General features: G+C 40.6%; 1 protein-coding gene across 1 annotated transcript in view; it reads right to left on the bottom strand.

Moving 5' to 3' along the window:
• The window catches only part of LOC149471063 (septin-5-like), a 110852-nt gene that overhangs the window by 17305 nt on the left and 80159 nt on the right, over positions 1-13388 (bottom strand). Inside the window, exons 7-10 of the mRNA XM_089657286.1 lie at positions 13209-13326; positions 10509-10610; positions 6269-6365; positions 2924-3086 (exon numbers count right to left, since the gene is read on the bottom strand). Coding sequence (XP_089513412.1) covers positions 2924-3086; positions 6269-6365; positions 10509-10610; positions 13209-13326 — 480 coding nt within the window. The remainder of the gene's footprint in view (positions 1-2923; positions 3087-6268; positions 6366-10508; positions 10611-13208; positions 13327-13388) is intronic.

Below are 13388 nucleotides of genomic sequence, written 5' to 3'. Positions count from 1 at the left end.
AGTTCCAGGTGTTAGCTGGCTGCAAAGTTGAGTCTCTGATTGCTGGGAGCACCCGCTGGCCAGCCCTGGTACTGCAGATCAAAAGGCAGGTGAGTCCCACCATTGCTAGCTAGTCCATTCCTGACACTGTCTACAAATGGAGAAAGTTTAGCACTGTTGCTACTCTCCCTAGGCGTGGTCGTCCTGTAAAAATGACTGCAAGAGCACAGCGCAGAATGCTGCATGAGGTAAAGAAGAATCCCAGAGTGTCAGCTAAAGACCTACAGAAATCTCTGGCACATGCTAACATTTTTGTTGACACATCTACAATAAGGAAAACATTAAACAAGAATGGAGTACATGGGAGGACACCACGGAGGAAGCCATTGCTGTCCAAAAAGAATATTGCAGCACGTTTGAAGTTTGCAAAAGAGCACCTGGATGTTCCACAGCACTACTGGCAAAATATACTGTGGACAGATGAAACCAAGATTGAGTTGTTTGGGAAGAACACACAACACTATATGTGGAGAAAAAAAGGCACAGCACACCAACATCAAAACCTCATCCCCACTTTAAAACATGGCTGAGGGAGCATCATGGTTTGGGGCTGCTTTGCTGCCTCAGGGCCTGGACGGATTGTTGTCATTGATGGGAAAATGAATTCCAGAGTTTATCAAGACATTTTGCAGGAAAACGTACGACCAGCTGTCCGCCAACTGAAGCTCCGCAGAGGATGGGTGATGCAACAGGACAATGATCCAAAGCATTCAAGTAATTCAACAAAACAATGGCTGCAACAGCACAGAATACGCCTTCTGGAGTGGCCCAGTCAGAGTCCTGACCTCAACCCAATTGAAATGCTGTGGCATGAGTTTAAGAGAGCGATTCACACCAGACATCCCAAGAATATTGCTACACTGAAACAGTTTTGTGAAGAGGAGTGGTCCAAAATTACTCCAGATCGTTGTGCAGGTCTGATCTGGAACTACAGGAAACGTTTGGTTGAGGTTATTGCTGCCAAATGAGGGTCAACCAGTTATTAAGTCCAAAGGTTCACATACTTTTTCCTCCCTGCACTGTGAATGTTTACATGTTATGTGTAATTAAACCATGGCAACATCTGATGTTTGTGTAGTATTATGTTCAGCAGACTGTGTTCTTCTATTGTTGTGACTTAGATGACGTTCAGAGCACTTTTTTTGCCCAATTCATGCAAAACTCCACATAATCCCAAGGGGTTCACATACTTTTTCTTTCAACTGTATACCTATGCATTGGTTTTATTTAAAAACAAAGGTAACGAATAGTTGTGAATGTCCAACCCAACCAATACAGTTTTTTCCATGATCATGTAAGGGGATCTGTAGACACCAAAAAGTTTCCATAGGATGCCCACAGAATATTTTGGATGGGTCAAACATCCCTGGGTTTGATTTGAGGTGGGCTGGGTGAACAGTACAGTTTTGATGCTGGTTCTGAACGCCACTGAAGTTAACGGGAGTTGAATGGAAAAAAAAAACAGTAATGACCATTTTCAAACAAATTACATGGGGGCTGGACAAAAAAATTTAAAATTACATTTAGTTTACAGTGGAGCAGTGATTTTAATATCAACATTGAAAATGCTAAATTAATTTAGATGTGTGAGGAGTGCCCTTAACCTGTCGGTGAAGTGGCATATCTGTACAATTTATATAATCTACTACAGCAAAACTGACACCTACAAAGAAGAAAATGTTGTTGAAGTTGCTGGCAAATGACAGCTTTGGCCACTTTACTCCTGTTTGTAAGCAAAAGGCCTTCATCTATACCAGACCCTTATCTTAGATGAGGGAGTGATATGGATATTAATGGGGGGCCCAAACACAAAAAGGTGTGGGATTACCTCCCAAAAAATGACTACATACTAGACTCATATTCTTCATAAGGGTCTGGTATGGATTTTAAGGGAAACCCTGCACAAACAAGAAAAAAGTATGAGGTCCTCTCCAAAAATATTTACCAGCCCCCTGCAGCCTGGCAGACCAGGGAGGTGAGTTGAGCTTGAACCCCACCTACTGAACAATACCAGGCCATATGCCTCAACATGATGGAAACATATTGCCAGAGGGAACCATGTTGATGTGCCTCTTCCCCACAACCCTGGTCTGGTGGTTTTGGGGGTCTGTGGGTAGCGGACTTATTGGAAGTTGGAAGCCCCTTTCAACAGTAGGGGGGCAGAATCCAATTCCCCATGTTAATAATCATTTACACAAAAAAAAATCAAACAGTAGATCATGTCACCTACACAGTCCTTGAAAAAAAGGAAAAACTTTATGTCCCACAATGTAATCCATCGAGAATCACATTGTTCAGTGATGCAAATCCACATCAATCACAATGAACAATGTCCACCGAAAGAAGAAAAAACACCATCTGATGGACATGTTTGATCTGGGCACTTATGCCAAACAACATCTCCCAGGGCCCCACCATAAAACTTAACAAAAGATGGGGGGTTTTTGGGTGACATCATTGAACACATATGGCCTGGACCTCTTGTGTTCAGAAGGAACCTTGAGCTCCTCCTAACTCAAGAATGAAGTACAGGGGAAATAACTGCTCATGCTCAGAGTTTCTGTGCGTCCTACTCTGATATTATAGTAATGTTGACAATAGCACACATTGAACATTCTCCCTGTGCAATAAAGATTTACTCTGCCTGGAGAAGGAGCTCTTTACAGTACCTGTAGGAGGTCAGAACACATCAATTGGAACTTTACCTTATTTTATTAGCACATTAACAATCTACCACAGACTAGGCAAACTTGTGCATTATATAGAGAACGAATCAGCCACTTTAAGAACTTTTAGATAGTATTCCTAGACTTTAGAATGCCATGATAATTAAAACTAATGACAATAAGCATGAAATACAAATGTAAATTTCCCCTGTCCATACTTGCGGTTTCTTTCCCTGACCACCCGCTGAGTCAGGCTTTGGATACACTGAGCCCGGTAATTTTCATAGTGGGTCTCTCGGGTCACATCTTTCAGATCCTGCATGTGAGTTCGAATCAGCATGGTCCGCAGCTTGACAAAATCACAGTGCTTCTCATTCTCCACTACAAAAGACAACAGTTGGTTAGATAAGAGGGAGCATTGGAGGATAATACCGTCAACCTGTAAATAAAACAGAAGTAGACAAATTCATAAAGAATTCAGGAGTCATTCAGTTAACTCTAGGAGTCAGCAAACTTCCATTGACAGTAACAGAAAAGAAATTGAAAGGGCTGTATTTCAGCTGTAAATTTTTAGGCACTTGATTTACACAGCTCCTGGGGTTTGTCCAATTGTGCAGTACACAGGGGCGGATTGATAACTCATGGGGCCCCCGAGCAATAGGAAATCATGGGGCCCCAGTTTTAAAGATGGCCACCATGCAGCAGCCATTCTTGTGAAGCAACATTAATGCAGCAGGTCTGCAAGGAGGGGCACCAAGCTTGGTGACATGCAGAGTGGCAGGAGACTTAAAGCTGGCGACTCAATAAAGGGACCAGGAGCCTCTCATGGGCATTGCCACCTTAACAGCATCATGGACCCCTGGGAAAAGTAATGCTCTGGGGCCCCTACCAAGGAGATGATGCCTGAAGCACGCATAGAGCGCCATGGCGAACAATGGGCATAGTTAATGGAGGAATCTTAAAGGAGGACTGAACAGAATCTGTTTGCTGTATACACTGAACACATATACCACAGGCCTTTTATCCACAAAATACTAATTACTGTATGACAACTGACAGTCTCACAGACACAAATAAATCTCAAAGGATCATTTGTTTTTATAATAAACATTTCCATGGTACGTTTTTATGCACAAAAAAATAGGATCTTTCTGTCTTACTGATCCCACCTTACAGAAGAACTTCATCAGTTCTATGTAAAGTATAATGTATAGAGTGCAGCAGTCAGGATGTGTGCCATGCTCACATCAGAGTCCTCCCTTACATCAAACTCCTCAGAATTTTCCCTATACATCACAGCCCGCAGAGTCCCCCTTACATCAGAGTCCCCAGAATGCCACTTTGCAGCACCCCCAGAGTGCAACCTTGCAGTGCAGCCCCCACAGTGCCACCTTACAGCAGAGCCCTCAGAGTCCCCCCTTACATCAGTGCCCCATCTTACATCAGAGAGACACCTTGCAGCAGAGCCCCCACAGTGCCACCTTACAGCAGAGCCCCCAGAGTCCCCCCTTACATCAGTGTCCCATCTTACATCAGAGAGACACCTTGCAGCAGAGCCCCGACAGTGCCACCTTACACACGCCTTTTCACCTTGGTCCTTGGTGTAGCAGGTGGTTGGCAATAAAAGGCTTTTAAAAACAATCCACTTGTTGCTGACTCTGAACTGCACATGTGCAATTGTGGAGCCAGCTGAATGGTGAATTGCCATGCTCAGCCTCGAATCAGGCAGTGGGGCATGTGAACAAAAGCTATGTTTGATGGGTGCCATGATGTCATCACAGAGGTGAACACCCAGACCTGCCCTGCTGCCAGATCAGTGGCCAAGCTTAGCAGTTCACCATTCAGCTGGCTCAGAATGAGATCAAGTGTTTTTTTATGGGCATATTTCTCCTGTCTATGGACATGTATGAACAGTTGGCAACAAATCGAGTGGCTTTTTTCTAACATGCCTTTTCAACAGAAATCAATCAGTAGATCGACTTCTGTTGATTGACAGTGGGCACACGTGGATCATACAGTATTCAAACACATATACAGTCAGGGGCGGACTGACAACTCATGGGGCCCCCGGGCAATAGGGGATCATGGGGTCCCTGTGTCCTTGGCCACACTCAAAAAAGCCTATAAAAAAGGTACCAGGGGCACTTCATGGGGCACCCTACTGACCCCGGGCCCTCGGGCAGTGCCCGAGTGCTCCAATGGTCAGTCTGCCCCTGCATACAGTATATATACACACACAAACACACACTTTATATACAGTATACAAACATACATACAGTATATACACACACACTTTTTATACAGTGTACAAACATACATACAGTATATATACACACACACTTTATATACAGTGTACAAACATACATACAGTATATATACACAAACACACTGTATATACAGTATACACACATACAGTATATATATATATATATATATATACACACACACACACTATATATGCACACAGAGACAAACACACGCTTTATATACAGTATACAAACACACATACAGTATATACACAAACACACACTTTATATACAGTATACAAACACACATACAGTATATACATAAACACACACTTTATATACAGTATAAAAACACACATACAGTATATACACAAATACACACCTTATATACAGTATACAAACACACATACAGTATATACACAAACACACACTTTATATACAGTATACAAACACGCATACAGTATATACACAAACACACACTTTATATACAGTATACAAACACGCATACAGTATATACACAAACACACACTTTATATACAGTATACAAACACGCATACAGTATATACACAAACACACACCTTATATACAGTATACAAACACGCATACAGTATATACACAAACACACACTTTATATACAGTATACAAACACACATACAGTATATACACAAACACACACTTTATATACAGTATACAAACACACATACAGTATATACACAAACACACACTTTATATACAGTATAAAAACACACATACAGTATATACACAAACACACACCTTATATACAGTATACAAACACACATACAGTATATACACAAACACACACTTTATATACAGTATACAAACACACATACAGTATATACACAAACACACACTTTATATACAGTATAAAAACACACATACAGTATATACACAAACACACACTTTATATACAGTATAAAAACACACATACAGTATATACACAAACACACACCTTATATACAGTATACAAACACACATACAGTATATACACAAACACACACTTTATAAACAGTATACAAACACACATACAGTATATACACAAATACACACCTTATATACAGTATACAAACACACATACAGTATATACACAAACACACACTTTATATACAGTTCCTAAATGGTCAGTCCGCCCCTGGCAGTACAATATTATTATTAGAATATTTTTAGGACAATATATCATTTTTAGGTTCCCTCACTAATGTCTTTCTGTATGTTAGTGTGGTCAGAATTCTTGGCTACAACAAGAATGCAAATTGTAGGATTAGACAAACAGAAGCAAGCATGCGTACAAATGTTTACCTTCTACAACACCCCATGGGTACAGTCGACCTCTCACACGTTTCCCATTAACTTCCACAACGGTGTTAGAGCCAATCACAGCAAATGGAATGCTTTTCTGGAAAAAAAAATCTAGTAAAACATATGAACATTCCTCTCTTTTTTTCTAGTTTAATAGGGATATCATAGGATGTAAGTAAATAATCAACATGTTACCTTTATCACAGTGATCAGTAACTGCACCTATCTGCACAGAGCAACCTTTCACTACATTTGTCCAGATAAATAACTCCTAGATTTTCCCCGTATCTGGAGTAAACAAAACTGTGTACATCAAAACGAGCTACAGAAAAATTAGGGTTTCTATTCAGAAAACAATGCAAAGAAAAACAAAATAGAAATTATGACTTGTACAATGCTTTGGTCTTTCTCTAAAGAATGTTTGTAGTCCCTTACAAGATTTTTAGATAGTATAGATTCTGGAAAATCAATGTACGGGAAGGCACTGAAAAGTTGGATGTAGATAATCCTGTATTGAAAACTGTTCACACTCATTTCACAATGCCCTAGCACAAGGATATGTATCTTTATTTTTGCCATGTTATTGCAAATTTCAAAATTTCTTTTACTTTTATGAAAGTAAGGATCTTTACCCTGGTGTGTGAACTTTGTGATTTGAGCCTGTGGCATATATGGTTAAAACCCATTTCCATTGTTCTAATTGAAAATGTATCTCCCAGCAGGTTTGATATGGAAAAAAAAGCAGCTTTATGTTTAATACTGACGAAGGTACGCTATAATGCAGCAATACGCATTGTCATTATACGCATGCCCAACGATGCCATCTTTCTAATCTACTGAGTCGGCGCCCACTGCCGCTTTGGCGGCACCCAGTTACCGAACCTTAAGCACCGGGGGGGTACGGCATTCACATGGCCCAGCTAGCAGCAGTGATTCCAACTGACGGAGTCATATTTTGCCAGTAAAGTTGGTCTACGGCAGCATTCACCTTACTCTATGATCCGAAGCGACAACAGGATGAGTGGAGTGGCAGTGAATTGGCGGTAATGTATGAGCCGCACCTTACAGAGTTACACATAATTGGAAACACTGGGACTATATTCCTCCTCTCTACAATATAGGTCCAAGTGACCAGAAAAAATTGGAGCAAAAATTCCAGTGCAAACAGCATTCCCTATATTTGAAACCACGCTCTCCTTTAAACACATATATATATATTTTCTGTTGCTGCAGCCTATGCCTCTACCTCCACGCTATTCATAGTACGTCCTTTGAACTCCTTTTTCATGCTTAATGTGACTTTTACTATCAGTCAACGGATAATGGAAACATTTGGTCTAACTGGAGGTCTGTATATTTATTGAATGGGATTCAACCCTCTATTGAACATCAGTTTACCATCATGCCTCACCAATTCATTTAGGGCCCAGCCCATAACAATATTGTCCTTATGCTAATTGATGCTTATGGAGCTTTGAATTTATGCACCTTTATGGTTTTAGGCCTTATGGGATCTTAGACTGATATACAAAGGCTACCTTGATTCTCATGGATATTATCCTTAGGCAGCAATTTGCTGCGGTATGCCCTATGTATATGAGTACACAAACAAGCGTCTGGACGTGGTTTTTAATTTTTATTATTTTTTGAATGTCATGTCTGTGTTGTGCATTCATGTTGTCTACACAAAGTGAACTCACGATGTAAGTTGTCTCAGTCCACACCGTAACTACATTTTCAAACAAAGTAATAATATCAATAAACCCGTTGTTTTAAAGTATTTGGTATTAAGGATTGATTCTTTAGTAGTTCCAGCTCACTTGATATCTGCCACCATAAGTAACTACTTTTTTTGGCCCACCTTTTGGGCAATTCTTTTTCTATAAGTTGTGTTTTGGTTACGGTGACAGCATCTATTATTAAGCGATAAAAAATTGCTGGTATAAATCTACATTTGCCTCTGTTTTTCATTTTTATAATACATTTATGTTTAATACTGATCTTCTACCAGGTGCTATCACCCGAAGATTTACTGCTCTGCGATTCAGCCCCAGTCCTCTCCCTGGTTCAATGTGTTGTTTGCCAATGGGGTATCAATCCCAAAAGTGGCTAAACATAATTGCAATTACTTTGAAAACAGGACAGTTTGCATATGTGCATTTAAAGTGTTACTAAACCCACAACAGTAAAATCAGTCTGCGTATGCAGTAAAGCATGCTTGTTATACTCACTGTGGAACCTAAGGGGTTAATCCTCAGCATTGTGTAAAAAGGCTGTTTGATCCTTCTCTGATCCTCCCCTTCTTCTACTGTCCCCAATCCATCTGCTGATAGAACAGAACCTTGGGGGCAAGCTGCATATGCTCAGTTTGGTGTGTATTGCTAGGGAGTTTTTTTTTTCTTGGGAGGGTGCATGTGATCAGCACAGGGCCAATCAGTGTTGTTTAGACAGAGGGTCAGGGGTTATGCAGCCTCACAGAACAATCAGGGGAGAATGAAAACTCCTCTTATAAGCTTTAACCAGTGCTCGGCCAAACACTGATAGAAGTCACAAGACTGCTATATACTACTGATGAGAAAAAGGTATTTAGTAGTTTCTATTTACTAGAATAATTGCATTTCCATGTTCTGTGTACTGTGGGAGACCAGATCTAGTGAATGCAGGGTCCTGGGTTTAGTAACACTTTAAAGTGGAGTTTCAGCCGTTTTTGTGTTAACACCTTCCCGCCCGGCCAATAGCAGAGTGACGGTCAGGTGGGACACTCGCCGTTGAGACTGGGCGTCATATGACGTCCTGTCAAAACAAGCCATGGGACACAACCAATGACATATCACTACACCGGCCCGTTGCCAGTGTCATGTGACCACTGTGACCAATCACAGCAGATCACATGTCAATTGTATACAATGGATGGCTTCCTGTCATGCCATCCATTGTATACAATTATGTGGTTAGCTGTGACTGGTCAAGGCAGTCACATGATACAGACAGGGCCAATCACAGCCCATCTGAATTATCTGATCGGCTTTGCCCAATCACAGCAAATCACAGCAAAAGACTGAATTAATCAGTTTCATTCAGTAACAATGATTGCAAATATTAATGAAATACATTGGTATTAGCAATCATAATGTGTTAAAAAAAAATCCTGATCACTTGCCCAGAGTAGTTCAATGTTACTATGGTAACACTGTATTGGTTTGGTCACAGTGTGCTGAAAAATAAAAATAGTAAAAAAAGAACAATTTTTATAAAAAATAAAAAAATTATAGAAACATTTGAAAAAAAAAGTACAAATTTAATTATTATTATTATTTTCACCAAATAAATGTAGCAAAATACATTTTGACCTAAATTTATGAAGAAACGGTATTTATTTGCAAAATTTTATAACAGAAACGAAGAAAAGTGCATTTTTTTTCAAAAGTTTCAGGTTTTTTTGTTTTATTTAGCAAAAATTAAAAAACTCAGTGGTGATTAAATACCACTAAAAGAAAGCTCTATTTGTGTGAAAAAAATGATAAAAATTTCATATGGATACAGTGTTGCATGACCGAGCAATTGTCATTCAAAGTGCAACAGCGCTGAAAGCTGAAAATTGGCCTTGGCAGGAAGGGGGTAAAAGTGCATGGTATTGAAGTGGTTATAAGTCAGCAGCTACAAAAACTGTTTAATTTTAATAAACACACACTTACCTGTCCCAGAGTCCAGCGATGTTCTCACCCGCGCAATCCCTTCTTCCCTTCTTTCCTCCATGGCGCCGACATCTCAACTGTGGGCACCAGGCTGTGACAGCTTCACAGCTGGGTGCCCACTGCGTATACATGAGTCGCACTGCGCCTCCTGATTGGTCCGGCAATCTCCTGGGACCTGTGAAAGTTCCCAGGAGGGAGGAGGGGGCCAAACTTCCAGCTCACTTCGCTGAGCTTGAAGTAGGAGCAGGTACCTGTCAAAACTAGGTACCTGCTATCCCCCAAAAGGTGCTAAATATGGCAGTGGAGGGGGGGAGGAGGCAAATAAGCAGAGCTTCCACTTTTGAGTTGAACTCCACTTTAACTATATGCCTGGAGCTCAGATTTGGCTATGCAGGCTCCAGCATCACAACAATATTACGATTCCAGACCATGTGACTAAACAACACAACAAAATAATGCAACACTTGTTTTTACTACAAACCAGTTGATGTCTGTCCTAGCACCATTCTATATCTATTGTCATCATATTGTCTATTTGTCATTACCTTTAGCTCCATATCCTGAATCTTAAAATCTTCATCTTGATCTGAGTCACAATCAGGAAACTGATAGATTTGAATGCCAAAATAATCCAACTCCTCCCGTATCTGAGAAAAGAAGAAAAACAAAGTTTTAGAAACCTTCTGATACTGTTTCCTCAAGGGAATCAGTAAACACACTGTAAATATGGGAGCTGACACTTTTGACACATTTTAAAGGTGCAGGCTTGAAGGCTATTGTCCTCATCCTTGCTTTACTACTTAGTGAAGAAATAAGTAAAAAAAACAAAATACACAAAAAAAACAGGTCAAGAGTTTTGAAGCCAAATTTCTGAATAACTCACCAGTGAAGCTGGGATCAGGGTGACAGAACCTTTAAAATCAAGTCAGCAATGGCAAATCTCATACTTTTGACCAAAGAGGCTAACTTTAAAGTTAATGAAACTCTGGTATATAATAGTTTGTCCACAAAGAAAACCTATGCCAAACATGTAGGGAAAGATGAGATTTGTGCAGAAACAGCAATTTTCATTGTCTTTATTTGTTTACTGGTCATTGTTATTAATATTTCTTTCATAGCTGTCAGGGAAGGCTTGCCCATAGTGCAGACGGAGTTTCCAAGCACATATGTGTGCGCATGTGCAGGCTGGCAACTGGCTGGACAGATGTGACACAGATATGTACAAATGTGCATGCACACCTAGTCATACACCTGTCACCAATACTGGCACCAAATGGGCTATTTAAATAGAGCTATAGCACTGGCACATTGTTGTTTGGTCCACAGTGTTCTGTGTGCTTCTCATTGCCCAAAACTACCTAAATCAACAAAATTAGATGGTGATCAACTGGGTGTTTAGTTGTGCTCTAGTTCTGATTCTGCTTCATCTGTATCTCAATTGTTTTATCATATTTAGTGTTTCTTGTAACCTTGATGTACAGCACTGCAGAAAATGCTCTTTATAAATAAGTGATAGTAATTCCATTAACTGATTTCTTGTTAAAACACATGCAGAGAATGATAATCCTGTGGTGTTAACTGAGATAATGAGAAGTAAATGCCACGCAGTCAGACCCCACTGAGTATTAGTGATATGATGTCTTATCATCAATGCAGAAAACAGAACACAGCGAGCCAAAAGTAGGTCCACTTGTTAGGGGCTGTTTTATTTTTCAAGTGATGCAAAATGTTCTTTTTTAGCCCTTGAGCTAAACTTTATTTAGCCTACAGAAATCCATGCCTACTTTAATTGAGCTTATGGGTTGTGTTCGCCCCAAAGCAAAATGTTCTCAATCCATAATATGCTTCTACAAACATTTGTGAAAGAATGGGTCACCCTCAGGATCTCAGTGAATTCAAGCATGGTACCATGATAGGTTGCCACCTGTGCAAAAGGTCCATTCGTAAAATTTCCTTGCAACTAAATATTCCACAGTCAACTGTTAGTGGTATTATAACAAAGTAGAAGCAACTGTGTACAACAGCAACTCAGCCATGAACTGGTAGGCCATGTAAAATGACAGAGCGGGGTCAGCTCATGCTGAAGCGCACAGTGCACAGAAGTCGCCATCTTTCTGCAGAGTCAATAGCTAAAGACCTTCAAACTTCATGTGGCCTTCAGATTAGCACAACAACAGTGCATAGAGAGCTTCATGGAATGGGTTTCCATGGCCGAGCAGCTGCACCCAAGCCTTACATCACCGAGTGCAATGCAAAGCGTCGGATGTAGTGGTGTAAAACACGCCGCCACTGGACTCTAGAGCATTGGAGATGTGTTCTCTGGAGTGATGAATCATGTTTCTCTGTCTGGCAATCTAATGCACTTGTCTGGGTTTGGCGGTTGCCAGGAGAATGGTACTTGTCTGACTGCATTGTGCCAAGTGTGAAGTTTGGTGGGAGGGGGGACTATGGTGTGGGGTTGTTTTTCAGTGATTGGGCCTGGCACCTTAGATCCAGTGAAGGGAACTCTTAAGGCCCAGCATACTAAGATATTTTGAACAATTTCATGCTCCCAACTTTGTGGGAACAGTTTGGGGATGGCCCCTTCCTGTTCTAACATGACTGCGCACCAGTGCACAAAGCAAGGTCCATAAAGACATGGATGAGCATGTTTTGGGTGGAGGAACTTGACTGGCATGCACAGAGTCCTGACCTCAACCCAAGAGAACACCTTTGGGATGAATTAGAGTGGAGACTGCAAGCCAGGCCTTCTTGTCTGACATCAGTGGCTGACCTCACAAATACGCTTCTGGAGGAATGGTCAAACATTCCCATAAACACACTCCTAAACCTTGTAGACAGCCTTCCCAGAAGAGTTGAAGCTGTTATCGCTGCAAAGGGTGGGCCAACTCAATACTGAACCCTACGGACTAAGACTGGAATGCCATTAAAATTCCTGTGTGTGTAGAGGCAGGCGTCCCAATTCTTTTGGTAATATAGTATATATATATATATATATATATATATATATATATATATATATCACGGTATCACACTTGAATTCACTGAGCTTCTGAGAGTGACCCATTCTTTCACAAATGTTTGTAGAAGCAGTCTGCATGCCTAGGTGCTTGATTTTATACATCTGTGGCTATGAAGGTCATTGGAACACCTGAATCCAATGATTCGGAGGGGTGTCCTAATACTTTTAGCAATATAGTGTATATATAAATATAATATATATGTGTGTGTGTGCACTTTATTACCCTTTGTTTTTTCAGTATAAGCTCTTTAGGTGTCAGAGTGTCTGCCTTCCCCAAAATTGGCACAATGTTCACCCGGTCCTGTAGTGCTCGTAGGAACTCTACATCTAGAGGTCGCAAACTGCAAAAATACAATATTAGTCTTTAGTAAAAATGTTTGCAATGTGCGCACACACAGATTTA

Source organism: Staurois parvus, unplaced genomic scaffold (assembly GCF_062004578.1).
Source record: "Staurois parvus isolate SC_StPar_1 unplaced genomic scaffold, SC_StPar_1.0 ptg000029l, whole genome shotgun sequence".
In the NCBI taxonomy this organism is placed as follows: domain Eukaryota; kingdom Metazoa; phylum Chordata; class Amphibia; order Anura; family Ranidae; genus Staurois; species Staurois parvus.
Note: the sequence above shows the minus strand (reverse complement) of the source record. Positions and strands in the feature narration are given on the sequence as shown.